The following is a 19,914-nucleotide window of genomic DNA, read 5'->3' as shown; positions in this document are numbered from 1 at the left end:
TCTGAAAATACCACTCTGAATCTCTCGTCTACAGGCTCCCTAATAACACCTGCTTAATGACGTAAAGAAAAATGTGGGCGCAGGAACAAAACATCCCGAAGTGCAGAAAGAATACCAAATATGGCAGGCAACCAGCTTGGCTTAACAGTGAAATCTTCTGTGAGCTTAAATGCCAAAATGAAGCTTACAAGAAGTGGAAATTTGGACAGATGACTAGGGAGGAGTATAAAAATATTGCTAGAGCATGCAGGGGTGTAATCAGGAAGGCCAAGGCACAATTGGAGTTGCAGCTAGTAAGGGATGTGAAGAGTAACAGGAAGGGTTTCTACCGGTATATTACCAATGAGAAGAAGGTCAGGGAAAGTGTGGGACCCTTACTGAATGGGGCAGGCAACCTAGTGACAGATGATGTGGAAAAAAGCTGAAGTACTCAATGCTTTTTTTGCCTCAGTCTTCACAGACAAGGTCAGCTCCCAGACTGTTGCACTGGGCAACACAGTATGGGGAGGAGGTGAGCAGCCCTCAGTGGTGAAAGAACAGGTTAAGGAGTATTTAGAAAAGCTGGACATGCACAAGTCCATGGGTGCAGATCTCATGTATCCAAGGGTGCTGAGGGACTTGGCTGATGTGATTGCAGAGCCATTGGCCATTGTCTTTGAAATCTCACTGCGATCAGGGGAAGTCCCGGACGATTGGAAAAAGGGAAATATAGTGCCCATATCTTAAAAAGGGAAGAAAGAGAACCCGGGGAACTACAGACTCGTCAGCCTCATTTAAGTCCCAGGCAAAATCATGGAGCAGGTCCTCAAGGAATCCATTTTGAAGCACTTGGAGGAGAGGAAGGTGATCAGGAATGTTAGAGGGCTTATTCCTTCACCCGCTTACTTCCCTGGTCCTTCTCGCATGAACAGAGAGCAACAATACCCGAAGTCCAAAGGCGCAAACAATTCGATGTTTATTGGGGTGAACTTCCAGTAAGCATGATTCCAGTTTCCTTCCTCAGTGTCCCCCTTCCCAGCTCTGACACCACAGAGCCTTGCCTGTGTCCCTGTTCCCATTCCCTGTTCCCATTTCCCCCCCCTTAGCAAAACATGATTTCAATTCCCCCACCCTCATTCCCTGTTCCCATTCCCCCGCTTACTTCCTGATTGACTGCAGACTATATAGTAAAACTTAAGTTCTGCTTAGCTATACCTTAACCAATCATTGTACTGAAATGTAACTAACCAATCCTAACTTAATGTAACATGATTATTTAACCAATAATATCCCACCACCTTAATTGGTTTACACCCAACAAAATTAATTATACAGCAGACAGAAACAATCACAGAACCAGATAGAGATTAAAGAAACAAACAAAAGATAAGTGAAGACTACAGTGATAGAACAATACAGAAATGAGGATTTCACATCCCAGCTATTGATAAGTGAGTTCTTACCAGACAGGATGCTACCAAACTAAGTTTCCTTTAGCTCTTCCCTTTCTCTGGAGGTGACAGGAATACCAGGACAGGATTGTATTCCTAACAGCCCAATAGCACTTTATTTCAATGTGACTAGTTTGGAATGTGAGGATGTGACCGTTCACTTCCCAGCTTATGGCTGCCTCTGCTGCTTAGCCAAAGGCCTTACTTAGCCTAAGAACAGAGCCTCAGACTGTCACAGTACGAGAAAGCCCTTTCACAGACAGAGAGTGATTTTGATTCTTTCTTTTATACCTCTATAACTAGCTAAGTGATAAGAATACACCTAAATTCTTAAAGTATAGGCCTTTGCAGACAGGCCTGAATATCTATATTCTAACAAGGAACAGTCAACATGGATTCACCAAGGGCAAATCATGCCTGACCAACCTGATTGCCTTCTATGATGAGATAACTGGCTCTGTGGACATGGAAAAGTGGTGGAGGTGATATATCTTGACTTTAGCAGAGCTTTTCATAGAGTCTCCCACAGTATTCTTGCCAGCAAGTTAAAAAAAGTATGGATTGGATGAATGGTACATAAGGTGGATAGAAAGCTGGCTAGATAATCGGGCTCAATGGGTAGTGATCAACAGCTCCATGTTGAGTTGGCAGCTGGTATCAAGTGGGGTTCCCCAGATGTCGGTCCTGGGGCCAGTTTTGTTCAAGATCTTTATCACTGATCTGGATGATGGGATTAATTGCACCCTCAACAAGTTTGCAGATGACACTGAGATGGGGGGAGAAGCAGATACACTGAAGGGTAGGGATAGGGTCCAGAGAGCCTAGACAAATTGGAGGATTGGGCCAAAAGAAATATGATGAGGTTCAACAAGGACAAGTGCAGATATGTTTTTATCAATTTTAACTTTGAGAAGCTATGCTCCCCACTAGCTATGGAAACTGGCAAAGTTAAAAGAATGAGTAGAGATAAACAAACGTTTGGAAAACTGTCAGTGAGTTTATTTTCACAAGAAAACTTCTGTACTTCTTCAGGAGTGGAATGTTTCTTAAGTTGTCTTGAAAAAGCCTGAAGCTCACTGCACAAGTCTGTAGCATCAATGTCTTTTGAATTTTCATGAGTCAATGCCGACTCCAGTTTTATACAACATTCTCTTATCTGTTTTGCTGTTTTCTTTTGCAAGCTGTGGATATCATATAGAAAACCAAATACTGCCTCTAGCTGCTGCATCTGTTGAAATCTTTCATCAACGAAGTGAATAGCTGTATCAAGGACTGCAAAGTAGAATTTCACATTGAACCTGTGTTTGGGGTTCTGAATGGGTGTGTCTCATCCTTCATATGAAAACTGCTGTTTCTTTTGCCGAATGTGAACTGGCTCTGGTTCAAATTCTGTCGGAAAGTCTATTTCTTCAGCAAGCTCGAGAGAATCTACAAGTGTTCATTCGAACCCTTCATCACTTCTGAATTCCTCCAGGATATTTTTAGTTTGCTGCAGTTTTTGAATAGCAGAATGTATGTTCAAGTTCTTTTCCTGAAGCTGCTAACTAGTGAGGTTAATCTTGAAAAGGATGTTCTATCACAAAATGAGTGAGGTCACAAATTTGAACTTGGAAAGGCCATTTATAAGAGCTTCTGCATCTGTACGTGCCGTATTGCCAGATGATCCAGTAAAGGTAGTATCATCAGAAATTTCAATTAGGGCATCATAAATGTTTCCAAGTTCATAGTGAAGAGGCTTTAAAGCATCAATGCAATTCTCCCATCTTGTCTGACTAAGTGGTTTCACAGTTAGAGAATTCACATGGCAAGTCAGAATCTCCCAACGACATGTTGAGCCTGTGAAAAACACAAACACGTTGCACCAGGTCAAAGAAACTGCTTGCCTCCAAACAGCATCTAGCAGCATCATTGACAACCAAATTCAGAGAATGTGCACTGCAAGGAACAAAAAAGGCCCTAGGATTGATTTCCATCATTCTCCTTTGCACACCATTGTATTTACCCTTCATGTTACTCCTATTGTCATAGCCTTGGCCTCGTAAGTTTTCAACAGATAATGACATTGTTTCAAGCTCTTGTAGAATAGTTTCAGTCATAAATGTTCCAGTCATCTCCTTCAGCGGTACAAAATCCTAAAAATGTTCCTTTATGAGCACTATAACATTATCTTCATCTGCAGACGTTTCCATATCCACAAAATGAATGATCATCATCATTTGTTCAACATGACTCACATCTGGTGTACAGTCCAGTATTATTGAAAAGTATTTTGCAGAATGGGCAGCTTCTACAAATTTCTTTTTAATGGCATTTGCTGGGATTTGGGTCAGTTCATTCTGCATATTTTTTCCTAAGTAATGAACCTGTGTTTCATGATCAATTATTTTACGTAGATGCTCCTTCATGACTGGCTCAAACAAAACTAGGTATTCAACATATTTTTAAAAGTTTCCTTGACCTGGAGTGTATACATTTTCATTTCTACCGCGGCTGCGGAATGCTAAATTTTGCCCACCAAGAACTCTCAGTAAAGCAATGAGATGCACTAATATTTGTTGCCAATATTCTTCTTTTTTCTTGATCACACGTAAATTTTCTTCAGCAATAGTTTTTCCTTTTTTCAATCATAATTCAAGTTCTTTCCAATTTTGAAAACATTCCAAATGTTCTGTATTCTTTCATGTGAAGAGAGAATTGAAGATATGTTTTTCCAGTCCTTTGAACCATTTTCAGTAAGTGATGTTCCAATTGATTGATTTCTAAACAACTTGCAGCAAAAGCAAAACACAGAGTCCTTCGACACTGCATATTATAACCAGTTTCGATGAATTTCTTTCCCATTAATGAGTTTCCTCTTGTAATGCTGAGCAGAGAATTTTCTTTTATTTCCATCCTCAGGGAAGGGAAATTCATGAACTTGTTCGGGTCCATGTTCCACGAGAATTTGCCGCACACTCTCATCATGTCTGGGCCATGAAGCTGGGTTCCCATACTGTAACTTGTTTGTAACTTCCTCATCCTTTCTTCCTTCTATTTCATTTACTTCAATTTCTGCATGTGTCTCTGAAGGTGAATACATTTTCTCCACTTCCATATCAGTCTCATGCTGTGAGCTGCCTTCATCTAGAAGTAAGTTTCCATCATCTTGAGTTTCCAAACTGCTTTTTTGTGGATGTGAGCTACCCTCATCTTGAAGTAATATACTTCATCTTGATCTTCTAAACTGCTTCCATGCAGATGTGAGCTAACCTCCTCTCCTAGTAAAATTCCTTCATCTGGATGCTGTGAACTGCTTCCATCTTTATTTGGATTAAAGAGAAAATATTTCAGGAAGTATCTTTGCTGTTTTGCTTGGTCCTTTTCCTTCTCAGCCTTTCCTTTACGACACTCAGCTCCTGAGGGTTTTCTTTCCTCTTTCTGCCATGTGGCATTTGAATATTGTTATGTACTGTGTTCCTGACTGCAAGCATTATACATCACATAGTTGGTGATTTAAACCACATTGCAGCTATCCCTACACATCTTTTCACTGCTTAAAGGTTCAATGGTTAGTAACATACACTCATTTACATATTAAAACAGTTAGTTACAGCGTTTATGGGGAAGCAAAATGACCTTTTTCGATGTTATAACCCGACACCGGTTGATTGGAAAGTAATCCCCTTCTTCACAGTTACCCACTTGGAGTGTGAAGTCATCAATTTCATAGTCTATTAAGCATGAACACTGTTACTTTTCTTTTATGGATCTTATTTATTACATGTGAACCAGTTATGACAAAGAAAAGTTCATAATTATACAGCCCGATAATAACGCTAAGGTTTAATAACACTTAAAGATACTCACATTTTGGATTTATAATGCTGAAAGATGTTATTCTTTATTCTTTGGCACCAAGAAACACAATTTGCCACAGTATTCACTCAATTTTTAACCATCTACCTGCGACGTATGTTAAAATGACCATTTGACATGTATCAACTCGCAATATCTCCGCTCTACACGAATTTCTTGCTCTGCAACCTTGATGTATATTTGAGCTATGTGTCACTAGCGTTGCAGCTCTTGCCTCTGGTGGATGTGTTTCATTGTGGCTGAGTTATTGCTTATCAAAATTGCGGAGTGGGTCATCTTGACCCTACATCACAAATTGAATTTTTTTTTGCTAAAATATTATTTATTTTTGCAGTAAATAAAAGATTTGACATATTAATAAATTCTCAGAAATGTAGAGCAAAGAATTATAATTCATATTTCCTCCAGACGTGCATGGGAATTGAAATAATGACATCTTCATTATTTTATTTGTATTTTATTTCATCTTTTCTTCTTTTTTTTTCTTTTTTTTCATTTGATTTTTTTCCCCTTGAATATGGCGTCCCGTTTAACTTGGCACCATAGTCGACCGCCTAGTTTGCCTATATGGATGGGCCGCCCCTGGCACTCACTCAGGAATAACTCAGTGCTGAGTGCTAAGCACCATATTTGCTCTACTATTCCCAGGCAGAGAAGATGCTGGAGCAGTTTATGGAGAAAAAGAAGGAAGAAGCAGTCACCATCCTCAATGCTGACAACATGCTGACAGAGGAAGCTAAGTGCCTGGCGGGTAAGTTGCCGAGTGAGTGTGGGTGATTCCCTGACTGTCTCTTGCTGCCTGAGTTGTTGCCTACTTTGCTGTGAAAGGGGGTTGCTGGACTACTCTGGGAGATAGCAACTGGATTTGGAAACACGTAGGAGGCCCTCTATGTTATGGGGACCTTTTCCAATGTGAGAAATGCCTATTGCTGCCACAGAGAGGTTGGCCTCCTAGGTGAATTGGCGCTCTCCTAACCCCTCAGCACTCAAGTACCTTCGGGCCTGATCAAGGTACATGGATTCCTCCACATTAGAGAGTGCACTAGTGTGGAAAACACTGGATTCATGAATCCAGGGAAATCCTCCTGGGGGGTTGGGTTACTTGCAGGTTGTATGGTGTTAATGATGTAGTCAGTGCAAATCCATCTTCCTCTTCCCTTTATATGCTTCCTTTATATTTCCCCTTGTAAATAAAGTGATCCTTGATTGTTGGTTCATCCATTATGGAGATGTCAGAAGAGCATATGTACATGGTATCAGGCTAGTCATGCAGGTAAGTACCAGGTCAGGGATAGTATAAATCACCTAGGGAGGCAATGTCGAGTTCCTGAAACCCTTAAATAGTCAGGTGGAGGCACCAGCACTTAGAAGCTAAGAACCCAAACAGTTGAAACCCACTGCAGCCAAAGCAGAGGGACAGCAGGTAAGGGTTTGTGTTGACAATTAGCTGCATTTAGGGGTATGGCGACCCATAAAACTCCCTTACATTCTTGGAGGCACTGCTGGGATTGTGAAAAGAAAAAAAACCTCCCTTCTATCCCCATCCATAAGTCAGCTTGGATAAAGGGCAGGTCCTAGAGTGATGTGAATGGGATGAAGGAGACCCACAGCAGGCTATGGTGGTGAGGAGGCTTTAGCAAGAGTTCTTCCAGAGCACAGATTATTCATGGGGCAGGTCATCTTTCATGGCAGAATCTATCAGGAGAAAGAACAGAGATTGTATGACTTATGTTCTGGTTCAATGAGGTTTGATATGCAGATGGGACCCAGGACATAATTGTGGATGAAGAGAGGATGCAATGGTCTCTACAAACTGTAGGCACTATGCTTATCGTGCCCCCTAATCCATGGGATGAGACATCAGATTTTCAAGGAGAAATTGAACATTTGCTTCACAGAACAGAAAAGAGGGAAAAAGATTTAAGAGCATTGTGTAGTCCTGACCCCTCTTCTCACCCTCTGACAGAAGATTCATTCATAAAGGGAGGAGAGATAGCTCAATGGTTTGAGCATTGGCCTGCTAAACCCAGGGTTGTGAGTTCAATCCTTGAGGGGGCCACTTAGGGATCTGGGGCAAAAATCACTACTTGGTCCTGCTAGTGAAGGCAGGGGGCTGGACTTGATGACCTTTCAAGGTCTGTTCTAGGAGATAAGATATCTCCATTTATTTATATTTAAAGGCCATTAACCAGGCAATAGGAAAAGGGGTATAGCTGGAACTGACAGTTATCACAGACTAAAAAGCTTTGCAGGGATAAAACCTACCCTTCTCCATGAGGAAGAATTTGAAGTCTGGTTGGATCATGCCCTTCGAGTGGAACAGGAATGAGCATGCCCTCAAAGGGGGAAAAGAGACAGACAAGTGAAAAATCTGTCAAGATCATGCTTATTGTGTGTCACCGCTTACCAGACCTTAGTTCCAGAAACTCTACGCTTCACAGTTTATACCCAGCAAATCTGGACTTACCTCATCAGTTATGAAAATAAAAGCTATAAAAGTATCCACATGCAAAATCTATCGTGAGTATAAGAGATTCAAACAGCAGCAGCTCAACACTCTGCCTCCACTCACACATCATTTAGCAGTCAGAATAACGTCCCTGGAGTGTTGCTGCTTGTGTGACACATTGACATCAACACTTCACACAGTGACCATCAGATATTGTTGAGGAGATCAGCATAATTAGTGTTTGTGATAATGTCACAAGGTCAGAAGAAGTTATGGTCGGATGTAGCTGCGGAAACAAGGAGGATCAGGGGGTACTGCAGCACACTAAGGTTTTACCCATGGCTCCACTCCTGGCCCCATGCCCAGGACATTGCTGCCGACCCGTGGTTCCAGCTGCCATCCCACACCTGGGGCTCTGCTCCTGGCCCCACACCAGACCCAACTTTGGCCCCAGACTCAGCCTCCTTACCCCATGCGGGTCTCCCCCACTCCCCCAGAGACAATGCCTTGCTCCTGGCACTAGCTCTGGGGGAAGGGGGGGGGGAGAAGGGTAAGAGGGCTGGCTTCCAGCACCCCCACTGTTAAAAGTGATAGAGAAACACTGTGATCATATTTTTTTCTAAATCAGGTGCAAGTGAGAATGGGCCGGCTGCTGAGAAAAAGAAAACGGACACAAAGATGGATGATGTAACCCATGGAAAAGGACCAGAAAATTTATTAGGTACAAGAAAATATCTCTGTTTTTGTCTCTAATATTTTATTTCCTATTCTCAACACAGTTGTATCCATCAGGGCTGTAACCAGGGTTGGTTGAGGGGGCAGCTGCCCAGGGTGCGAAGCCAAAGGAGGTGGAAAAATGGACAGAGAAAAAAGGGAAGGGGGTAAAGGTCTGCAGCAGGATCGGGATCCTGTGGGTAATGTTACCATATCGTACCATACCGGAGTGGGAGTGGGTATTGTGGGGCAGGAGGGGAGATGGAATAAAAATATAATCCTATACAGGGCTCTAGCAGGGGGCACAAATACCATTGCTCACCTTGGGTGCTAAAATGACTAGTTATGGCACTGGTATCCATTTTGAAAGCTCTTTCATGAGCATAAGAGATTCAAACAGCAGTAGCTCAGCACTCTGCCTCCACTCACACATCATTAACCTTCCAGAGAATCGCCTCAGCCTCCTTTCCCCATCCGGGTCTCCCCCTACCGGACATAAGGCCCTGCTCCCAGCACTAGTGATGGGGTAAGGTGGGGGAGCGGGGTAAGAGGGCTGGCCTTCAGCACCCTGACTATTAAAAGATAGAGCAATGCCGTGGTTGTTTTTTTCTAAATAAGGTGCAAGTGAGAATGAGGCGGTTGATGAGGAAAAGGAAACGGAAAAAAATATGGATGATGAAACCCGCGGAAAACAACCAGGAAATTTATTAGGTACAAGAAAATATCTGTATTTTTTTCTCTGAAATATGTTTTTCTTACAATTCTCAACACAGTTGTATCCATCAGGGCTGTAACCAGGGTTGGTTGAGGGGGCAGCTGCCCAGGGTGCAAAGCCACAGGAGGTGGAAAAATGGACAGAGAAAAAAGGGAAGGGGGTAGAGTCCTGCAGCAGGTTCGGGATCCTGTGGGTCATGTTACCATATCATTCCATACCCGTGACACCCTCTCTTCCGTGTTACTGCTGGAAATCGTGCTGTCTTCAGAGCTGAGCACCCTTCCAACAGGCACTTCTTTCTAGCCATCCAGCTCTGAAGACAGTGCTGTCACCAGCAGCAGCGCAGAAGTAAGGATGACAATACCATACCAAGCCACTCTTACTTCTGTGCTGCTGCTGGTGGTGACTCTGCCTTCAAAGCTGGGCATTCATGTAGTCTGTAGAATGGGATTTCTATTTACTTAATCCCACTCCTGTATCATCCCCGCAATACCCACTCCCACATTGTTGATGAATTATTGTCTTCTTCCCACTATTATGGCCCTTGGTTTTGCAGGACCCACAATATGCTAGTCCCACTGCAGAACTTGCTGGTATTCTACACGTCCCACAAGACCCACAGCCATAACAGTGGCAGCAGGATAAAAATTCAACAAACAATGCTGGAGTGGGTGGAGTGGGAGTGGGTATTGTGGGGCAGGATGCGAGGTGGAACAAACAGAATCCTATGCAGGGCTCTCGCAGGAAGCACAAATATCATCGCTCACCTTGGGTGCTAAAATGCCTAGTTATGGCACTGATATACATATTGCTCTTTCATGAGCATAAGAAATTCAAACAGCAGTAGCTCAGCACTTTGCCTCCGCTCACAAATCATTAATCTTCCAGAGGAACGTCTCTGGAGAGTTGTGCTGCTGCTTGTGTGACAGATTAGCATCAACACTTCATACAGTGACCATCAGTTAATGTTGAGGTAATAAGCATAAATAGTGTTTGAGATAAAGTCACAAGGTCAGAAGTAGATAGGATTGTACATAGGTGCGGGACCTAAGGGTGTAGGGGGTGCTGTAGCCTCATGTGGTTTTACCCATGGCTCCAGTCGCGGCCCCGAATGTGGGGTCCCAGATGCTGAGTCCATGCCACGTCTTCACTGACAGCCCAATGCCCACGGTCTAATGTTTCATCCACATCCAGGACTCCGCTTCTGTCCCCATGTCAGCTCCAATAGTGGCCCCAGCCTCAGCCTCCTTACCCCATCCGGGTCTCCCTCTCCCGGATACAAGGCCCTGCTCCCGGCACTAGCGTTGGGGGAAGAGGGGCAAGGGAGTAAGAGGGCTGGCTTTCAGCACCCCCACTATTAAAAGTGATTGAGCAGCACTGTGGTTGTATTTTTCTAAATCAGGTGCAAGTGAGAATGAGCCGGCTGGTGAGAAAAAGGAAACGGACACAAAGATGGATGATGAAGCCCACAGAAAAGAACCAGAAAATGTATTAGGTATGTCAAGGTTCCTTGCCCACTCTGAACTTTAGGGTACAGATGTGGGGGACCTGCATGAGAAGCTCTAAGCTCAGTTAACAGCTTAGATCTGGTCTGGCTGCCACCACTCCCAAGGACTAATTCCCTTCCCTGGGTAGCCTTGAGAGACTTCACCAATTTCCTGGTGAACACAGATCCAACCCCCTTGGATCTAGAAAACAAGGAAAAAAATCAATCAGGTATTAAGAAAAAGGCTTTTAATTAAAGAAAAGAAAAGAAAAAGAAAACCCTCTGGGAGAGATTAGCATACCAGCTGCTCTCACAGACAAGAGATTCCAAATACAGAGGATGTTCCCCTGGGCAAAAACTTAGTTACACACACACACAAAAAAATACCCAAATACCCAATTTGACTATTCCTCTAATTGCACAAGACAAGTTACAAAGAAATAAACATAAACCTATTTATTTCCTTCACTAATACTCACTACTTAATAAGAGGCTGAATTCTGGAGCTTTCCCACTCCGGTCCAAAGTGAAAACTGACTAGATAAAGGGAACTTCCCTCCTTCCCTTTGAACCATCTTGTCCTCCCATTGGTTCCTCTGGTCAGGTGTCAGCTAGGCTAGGTGAACTTCTTAACCCTTTATAGGTAAAAGAGTCATTAACCCTTAACTATCTGTTTATGACAAGGTACAAGAAAATATCTCTATTTTTTCCTCTGAAATATGTTTTTCTTCCAATTCTCAACACAGTTGTATCCATCAGGGCTGTAACCAGGGTTGGTTGAGGGGGCAGCTTCCCAGGGTGCAAAGCCAAAGGAGGTGGAAAAATGGACAGAGAAAAAAGGGAAGGGATAGAGTCCTGCAGTGGAACCAGGATCCTGTGGGTCATGTTATCATATCATACCATACCAGTGCAACCCTTTCTTCTGTGTTCCTGCTGGCAATGGTGCTGCCTTCAGAGCTGAGCACCCTTCCAACAGCCACTGCTTTTCAGCCACCCAGCTCTGAAGGCAGAGCTGTTGCCAGCAGTGGCGCAGAAGTAAGAAGGACAATACCATACCAAACCACCCTTACTTCTGTGCTGCTGCTGGTGGTGACTCTGCCTTCAAAGCTGGGCATTCATGTAATCTGCAGAATGGGATTTTACTCCTTTAATCCCACTCCTGTATCACCCCCGCAGTACCCACTCCCACTCACTCCCACATTGTTGATGAATTATTGTCTTCTTCCCACTATTATGTCGGTTGGTTCTCAGGACCCACGGTATGCTAGTACTGCTTCAGAATGCCCTGGGATTCCACACGTCCCACAAGAACTGCAATTATAACAGTGGCAGCAGGATAAAAATTCAACAAACAACGCGGGAGTGGGTGGAGTCAGAGTGGGTATTGTGGGGCAGGATGGGAGCTGGAATAACTATATAATCCTATACAGGGCTCTAGCAGGGGGCACTGATATGATTGCTCACCTCGAGTGCTAAAATGACTAGTTATGGCACTGGTATCCATTTTGCAAGCTCTTTCATGAGCATAAGAAATTCAAACAGCAGTATCTCAGCACTCTGCCTCCACTCACACATCATTAACCTTCCAGAGGAACGTCCCTGGAACATTGTGCTGCTGCTTGGGTGACTGTAGCAATGTGAGATTCACCGCTGCGGCACCTCCTGCTGGTTTCTCAGGGAATTAGCATCCACCCTCCGGAGCACCCTCTGTCAGCCGGTGTCTCGCTACTGCTGGGCCCCCATGTCCTTCCCTGGACTCCGGTGCCCCTTTCCACTGGGGTGTTTCCCCCCTGGCAGTACAACCCTCAGTCTCTGGGTCTCCCCTCCAGGGGGAACCCCCACCCCCATCTCAGCTCAATCATAAGCCACTGCCAGTCACCAACAAGACCCCACTCCCTGGGGCAGACTGCAGTATACTCCACTCATCATAGGCAAGGTTGGATTTTTACCTGCTGCCTCTGCTGTCCCCTGGAACTCTATTACCTGTTTGGACTTCCACTAGGCCGCAGCCTGGGGCGTTTCCAGGCCAGAGCTACCCAGCTCCCTTGGCCTTCCCCCAGCCCTGCTCCACTCCAGGTACCTTCCCTCAGCTCCCTGCAGCCAGGTTCCTCCCTCTCAAAGTTGGAGAGAGAGTCTACTGAGGGTCTAGTTCACAGCCTTTTTATAGGGCCAGCTGCAGCCTGATTGGGGCGCGGCCCAGCTGTGGTTACTTCCACGATCAACCCAGGTTTCCCCAACCATGGCCCTCTCCAAGGGCTATTTTAACCCTTCAGGGAGTGGGGTTACTGTCCTGCTATATCCCCCCCTCAAAATCCCACGCCTGTGGGAAGGGGGGGTTCTCTAACCTGTGCTGCCCGGAGATGTCCCACCAGCCGCTCTCATCTTTCTTCCGAGTCTTTTAGCTTTCAGGACAGATCTTCCTGCTCCTGGCATGTTTTTGGAGCCCTGCCTCAGCCGTCCGACAGGCTTATTCCACCATCTCCAGCTGCTCATGCAGGCCCAAGTCTCCCAGGCCCTCTTCCTTCAGAGTCTGGGTTCTTTTAGTCCTTTGTACGTGGCACAGCTGGGCCTCAGCCTCTTGCCGAGCCCACTCTATCTGGGTTTCCTTACTGGAAAGTTGCCCTGCGATGGTTTGGATCTCGACCTCCTTTGGGGTCCCCTCTGTCCCGGCTACTGCCTTCTCCTATTCTGGCCCTTCCAGATGCACAGGCACCTCCTCTGTCCTCCACTCAGTTCCCCTGAGGGGGAAGTGCCTCCGAATATGTCAGGGTACCTGGCAGCTCCAGCAGGCAACCCACCTCCGTGCTTTCTGGGGCTTCCCATGTTCCCTTTGGGGTTCCGTCCCCTTGCCGGGACTGATCTACACCTTCCACGTCGGGCCTGGGCATGTCCACGGCATGTGGCCCTGTCGCCCACAGGCCCAACAGGTCAGCAGTCGCCTGGGTTCTTTCACCCGGCAGACTGGCTTTGAGACCTGTCCTGGTCCCAGCTTGGGATGCGGCGCCCTGCCCCCACCCCAATTGGGAAGTCCCATTTTAAATGTCCTATCTGTCGGCAGGTGTAGCAAGCCCTGCGCCCTGCCACAGGCCTCCTGGCCTTGGCGCTCCGCTGCTCAGGCCCTCCGCTGTCACCTCGGAACTCCAGCTGAAGGAGTTAGGTTAGGGCCTGCTGTCCCTCCACCAGCCAGCCCAATTGTTCATGGAGGCCCCACTGGACCTCCCATATTCCCTGTTGGGCCTCCCGGATCACCTGCAGGTCGTCTCTCTCCTTCCTCTGGGGCGCTGACCCTGGGGCCCAGCCTGGGATGGAACCTGGGGTCTCCACATAATAACCCCCAGTGTACCTGGGATCCATTGTCCCCTTGTCTTTACGTCTGGGCAATAGTCCCGCTATTCTGTCTTGTCCCTTGTATAAGGGGCGGACCGCAATTCCCTGCATTCTCCACCACTTGTAGTGATGCGAGACTCACCGCTGCGGCGCCTCCTGCTGGTGTCCCAGGGAATTAGCTTCCAGCCTCCGGAGCACCCTCTGTCAGCCGGTGTCTCAGTACCGCTGGGCCCCCATGTCCCTCCCTGGACTCTGGTGCCCCTTTCCACTGGGGTTCTGCCCCATGGCAGTACAGCCCTCAGTCTCGGGGTCTCCCCTCCACGGGGAACCCCCACCCCCTATCCCCACCTTGCCTCAGTCTTAGGCTACTGACAGTCATCAACCTGCCCCAGCTCCCTGGGACAGACTGCAGCATACGCCACTCATCGTAGGGAAGGTTGGATTTGGACCTGCTGCCTCTGCCTAGCCTTGGGCTGTCCCCTGCAACCCGCGTACCTGTTTGGACTTCCACTAGGCAGCAGCCTGGGAGGTTTCCAGGCCGAAGCTCCCTTGGCCTTCCCCCTGCCCTGCTCCACTGCAGGTACCTTCCCTCAGCTCCCTGCAGCCTGGTTCCTCCCTCTCAAAGTCTAGAGAGAGAGTCTCCCGAGCTCCTGGCTCACAGCCTTTTTATAGGGCCAGCTGCGGCCTGACTGGGGCACGGCCCAGCTGTGGTTACTTCCCCGATCAGCCCAGGTTTCCCCAACCACAGCCCTCTCCAAGGGCGGTTTTAACCCCTCAGGGCAGGAGCGGGGTTACTGCCCCGCTACAGGGTGACACATTAGCGTAAACACTTCACACAGTGACCATCAGTTATTGTTGAGGCGATAAGCATAATTAATGTTTGTGATAATCTCACAGGTCAGAAGAAGATATGGTCGTACATAGGTGCAGGAACTATGGGTGTGGGGGGTGCTTCAGCCCCACGAGGTTTGACCCAAGGCTCCACTCCCGACCCCGAACATGGGGTCCTGGATGCTGGGTCCATGCCCAGGTCTTTGCTAATGGCCCCACGCCCATGGTCAAATCGGTCATCCACACCCAGGGTTCTGCTCCTGGCCCCACACCAGACCCCAAAATGGCCCGAGCCTCAGCCTCCTTACCCGATCTGGGTCTCCCCCTCCCAGAGACAAGGCCCTGCTCGGGGCACTAGCTCTGGGGGAATGGGGTGAGAGGGGTAAGAGGGCTCGCTTTCAGCACCCCCACTATTAAAAGTGATAGAGCAACAGTGTGGTCATCTTTTTCTAAATCAGGTGCAAGTGAGAATGGGCCGGCTGCTGAGAAAAAGGAAACGGACACAAAGATGGATGATGTAACCTGTGGAAAAGAACCAGAAAATGTATTAGGTACAAGAAAATATCTCTATTTTTTTCTCTGAAATATGTTTTCTTTATAATTCTCAATACACTTGTATCCATCAGGGCTGTAACCAGGGTTGGTTGAGGGGGCAGCTGCCCAGGGTGTAAAGCCACAGGAGGTGGAAAAATGGACAGAGAAAAAAGGGAAGGGGGTAAAGGCCTGCAGCGGGATCGGGATCCTGTGGGTCATGTTACCATATCATTCCATACCCGTGACACCCTCTCTTCCGTGTTACTGCTGGAAATCGTGCTGTCTTCAGAGCTGAGCACCCTTCCAACAGGCACTTCTTTCTAGCCATCCAGCTCTGAAGACAGTGCTGTCACCAGCAGCAGCGCAGAAGTAAGGATGACAATACCATACCAAGCCACTCTTACTTCTGTGCTGCTGCTGGTGGTGACTCTGCCTTCAAAGCTGGGCATTCATGTAGTCTGTAGAATGGGATTTCTATTTACTTAATCCCACTCCTGTATCATCCCCGCAATACCCACTCCCACATTGTTGATGAATTATTGTCTTCTTCCCACTATTATGGCCCTTGGTTTTGCAGGACCCACAATATGCTAGTCCCACTGCAGAACTTGCTGGTATTCTACACGTCCCACAAGACCCACAGCCATAACAGTGGCAGCAGGATAAAAATTCAACAAACAATGCTGGAGTGGGTGGAGTGGGAGTGGGTATTGTGGGGCAGGATGCGAGGTGGAACAAACAGAATCCTATGCAGGGCTCTCGCAGGAAGCACAAATATCATCGCTCACCTTGGGTGCTAAAATGCCTAGTTATGGCACTGATATACATATTGCTCTTTCATGAGCATAAGAAATTCAAACAGCAGTAGCTCAGCACTTTGCCTCCGCTCACAAATCATTAATCTTCCAGAGGAACGTCTCTGGAGAGTTGTGCTGCTGCTTGTGTGACAGATTAGCATCAACACTTCATACAGTGACCATCAGTTAATGTTGAGGTAATAAGCATAAATAGTGTTTGAGATAAAGTCACAAGGTCAGAAGTAGATAGGATTGTACATAGGTGCGGGACCTAAGGGTGTAGGGGGTGCTGTAGCCTCATGTGGTTTTACCCATGGCTCCAGTCGCGGCCCCGAATGTGGGGTCCCAGATGCTGAGTCCATGCCACGTCTTCACTGACAGCCCAATGCCCACGGTCTAATGTTTCATCCACATCCAGGACTCCGCTTCTGTCCCCATGTCAGCTCCAATAGTGGCCCCAGCCTCAGCCTCCTTACCCCATCCGGGTCTCCCTCTCCCGGATACAAGGCCCTGCTCCCGGCACTAGCGTTGGGGGAAGAGGGGCAAAGGAGTAAGAGGGCTGGCTTTCAGCACCCCCACTATTAAAAGTGATTGAGCAGCACTGTGGTTGTATTTTTCTAAATCAGGTGCAAGTGAGAATGAGCCGGCTGGTGAGAAAAAGGAAACGGACACAAAGATGGATGATGAAGCCCACAGAAAAGAACCAGAAAATGTATTAGGTATGTCAAGGTTCCTTGCCCACTCTGAACTTTAGGGTACAGATGTGGGGGACCTGCATGAGAAGCTCTAAGCTCAGTTAACAGCTTAGATCTGGTCTGGCTGCCACCACTCCCAAGGACTAATTCCCTTCCCTGGGTAGCCTTGAGAGACTTCACCAATTTCCTGGTGAACACAGATCCAACCCCCTTGGATCTAGAAAACAAGGAAAAATCAATCAGGTATTAAGAAAAAGGCTTTTAATTAAAGAAAAGAAAAGAAAAAGAAAACCCTCTGGGAGAGATTAGCATACCAGCTGCTCTCACAGACAAGAGATTCCAAATACAGAGGATGTTCCCCTGGGCAAAAACTTAGTTACACACACACACAAAAAAATACCCAAATACCCAATTTGACTATTCCTCTAATTGCACAAGACAAGTTACAAAGAAATAAACATAAACCTATTTATTTCCTTCACTAATACTCACTACTTAATAAGAGGCTGAATTCTGGAGCTTTCCCACTCCGGTCCAAAGTGAAAACTGACTAGATAAAGGGAACTTCCCTCCTTCCCTTTGAACCATCTTGTCCTCCCATTGGTTCCTCTGGTCAGGTGTCAGCTAGGCTAGGTGAACTTCTTAACCCTTTATAGGTAAAAGAGTCATTAACCCTTAACTATCTGTTTATGACAAGGTACAAGAAAATATCTCTATTTTTTCCTCTGAAATATGTTTTTCTTCCAATTCTCAACACAGTTGTATCCATCAGGGCTGTAACCAGGGTTGGTTGAGGGGGCAGCTTCCCAGGGTGCAAAGCCAAAGGAGGTGGAAAAATGGACAGAGAAAAAAGGGAAGGGATAGAGTCCTGCAGCGGAACCAGGATCCTGTGGGTCATGTTATCATATTGTAACCCTTCTGCCCATCTAAGTTGGCAGCAACAAGGGCCGGGTTCTGTATCTAGGGGTTCCGTTTCAATAACGCAATGCAAAACCGGCTCGAGCCCCCACCCAGTGACCTGGGACAATTACATACCACCCCCTGGGCGCCTCTAAGAGGCAATACTTCCCCTCTCGCAAGCACGGAGTCTGAGTGTAACAGAAAATGTTTAATAACATGAGGTAAACAACATCAGCATTAAATTGGAAAAACACCAGAACTAGAGTTCTTAGACCAAACCATGAGCGAAGACCCACGCCAGCAAATTGGGCCGTGTCCTCTCCCATTGGTTCTTGAAACCAGCGACCCAAGAATCACCAAAGTCCCAAAAGTCCACCAATCCCAAAGTCTCTTGGGTCCAGCAACCCAAGAATCACAAAAGTCCGACAACCCCCCAAAGCCTCTGTCCATGATCAGTGCAGCCCCAGAGTTCAAAGGGGGGGGGGTGAGTAGGGTGTTAAGGGGCACCTTACGTGATCCGAGGCCAACCGGCTGCTTCTCCGTGGGGTTCCACCGCAGCCTTCACCACGACAGCTCCATTCCACCCGCAGTCCCACTCCTGCCGTCCCACGAACTGCTCTGGCAGCCGCGCCGCTCCGCTCCGCTCACCGACCTGTGAGCCGCGCCGCTCCGCTCCGCTCACCGACCTGTGAGCCGCGCCGCTCCGCTCCGCTCACCGACCTGTGAGCCGCGCCGCTCCGCTCCGCTCACCGACCTGTGAGCCGCGCCGCTCCGCTCCAGTCGTCCCTTGGGCAGCTCCCACAAGGCTCTGCTAGCTGCTCCTCCAGCCGCTCCGCTCACCTCCGCTAAGCTAAGTTAGCTTAGCAATATAGCTTCAGGCTCCCCCACTAGTTAACACAGCCTCAGTGATCTCAGCTCTTAAATAGCTTTAGCTCTTTTGTGATTTCAGCTCTTAGTGATTTCAGTTCTTAGTAGGGGAGCCCCAGTGCTGGTGCACTATTGGCCCAAAGTGAACTCAGCTCAGCAGTCTGTAACTAGACTCCTAAGGGAATCAAAGTTAGCTCTGACATTCAACAGTGGAGAGAGGAGGAGGTGCAATTGGTGTTTCAGGCCCACAAAAGGGACCCACACCACCAGGTACCAATACCTGTCCCCATCCTCTCTCAATTCACTGGGTTTTGTAACCCATGCCCCTTGACAAGCAAATGCTACTTAGGTAATGGTGAATGACTCACTCAGTCCTTCTGTCATACACCAGTTCCACTGGCCTTGATTCACAGAATCAGGGTAACAAAACTTTATTCTTCCTGCCCCAATAACAGAGAAACTGGGGATCCCACACCAGCCAAAGTAACCACTTTGAGTTGCTGTTGTTTCCTGCCAGGCGAGTGGGTGTGCCTATGCAAACAAGATCAGCCCCTAGAGTTCTTTTCCACACTCGCCATAATTCACCACCAGATGTCAGGGTAGAGCTCATCCTGACTCTGCTTACATCCTCCCCCCAGCCGAAAATTTGTCGTCCCGACAAATCACACTCCCTATTATAACAACTCACTGGTTCCCTCCAAAGGGCCTCAGATAGCCCACTTTAGCTTCCACAAGCCTGTGTGCTAAACATATTGGTTCCTCACTAGTTACCCCAGGTGCATCATAAGTCAACCGTTTTACTGGTCTTATTACCCTGTCTCGTCTATTGAGAATCTCTGTTGCCGTGGTGCGTGGGACAGCCTCTTGAACGATGGATGGAGAGGTTTCCTTTGAGGGTCTCTCGGCTACTGGCATAGGCCCCTGCATTTCTAGTTCTAACAGTGGAGGGTCCAAGGTGCCCAGGACATCCTCCACCTGTATGTCTCCACTATCCAATAACCTGGGTGTGTCATCACATGGGGGTCCCACCAGTCGCTCAGGGGTGTCAGGAATGGGCCTAAATACTTCTGCCATGGGGTTTAGGGCGGAAGAAGAAGAGCTCTCTTTTGATTCAGCTGATCGAGACTGAAATCTTGTCTCCATCCCAGGATACACCATGGTTGTGTCTTCCTCCTCAGACTCACTCTCGGATGTGCTGCATGGGGGTAGGTTAGCTGCAGGGGGCTGGCTGTCCACGTTGGAGGGCGGCTTTGGTCCAGCACCTTCGTTCTGCCCAGTTGCCCTGTTGTGGCCCATCTCATACGGGGTGCCTAC

The 19,914-nt window shown here is 47.3% G+C and overlaps 1 protein-coding gene across 4 annotated transcripts in view; it reads left to right on the top strand.

Annotated features, from left to right (window-relative positions):
- Positions 1–19,914, top strand: part of LOC135978113 (uncharacterized) — a 78,781-nt gene that overhangs the window by 8,268 nt on the left and 50,599 nt on the right. For 2 of the 4 annotated variants that reach the window (XM_065579158.1, XM_065579159.1), the window contains 6 exons: positions 5,934–6,036; positions 8,363–8,455; positions 9,067–9,159; positions 10,566–10,658; positions 15,266–15,358; positions 16,765–16,857. In XM_065579158.1, the coding sequence (XP_065435230.1) occupies positions 5,943–6,036; positions 8,363–8,455; positions 9,067–9,159; positions 10,566–10,658; positions 15,266–15,358; positions 16,765–16,857 (559 nt within the window). In that variant the 5' untranslated portion in view covers positions 5,934–5,942. The remainder of the gene's footprint in view (positions 1–5,933; positions 6,037–8,362; positions 8,456–9,066; positions 9,160–10,565; positions 10,659–15,265; positions 15,359–16,764; positions 16,858–19,914) is intronic. The other 2 variants (XM_065579160.1, XM_065579161.1) reach the window with 2 other exon arrangements.

This window comes from Chrysemys picta, unplaced genomic scaffold (assembly GCF_011386835.1).
Source record: "Chrysemys picta bellii isolate R12L10 unplaced genomic scaffold, ASM1138683v2 scaf124, whole genome shotgun sequence".
NCBI lineage: Eukaryota > Metazoa > Chordata > Testudines > Emydidae > Chrysemys > Chrysemys picta.
Note: the sequence above shows the minus strand (reverse complement) of the source record. Positions and strands in the feature narration are given on the sequence as shown.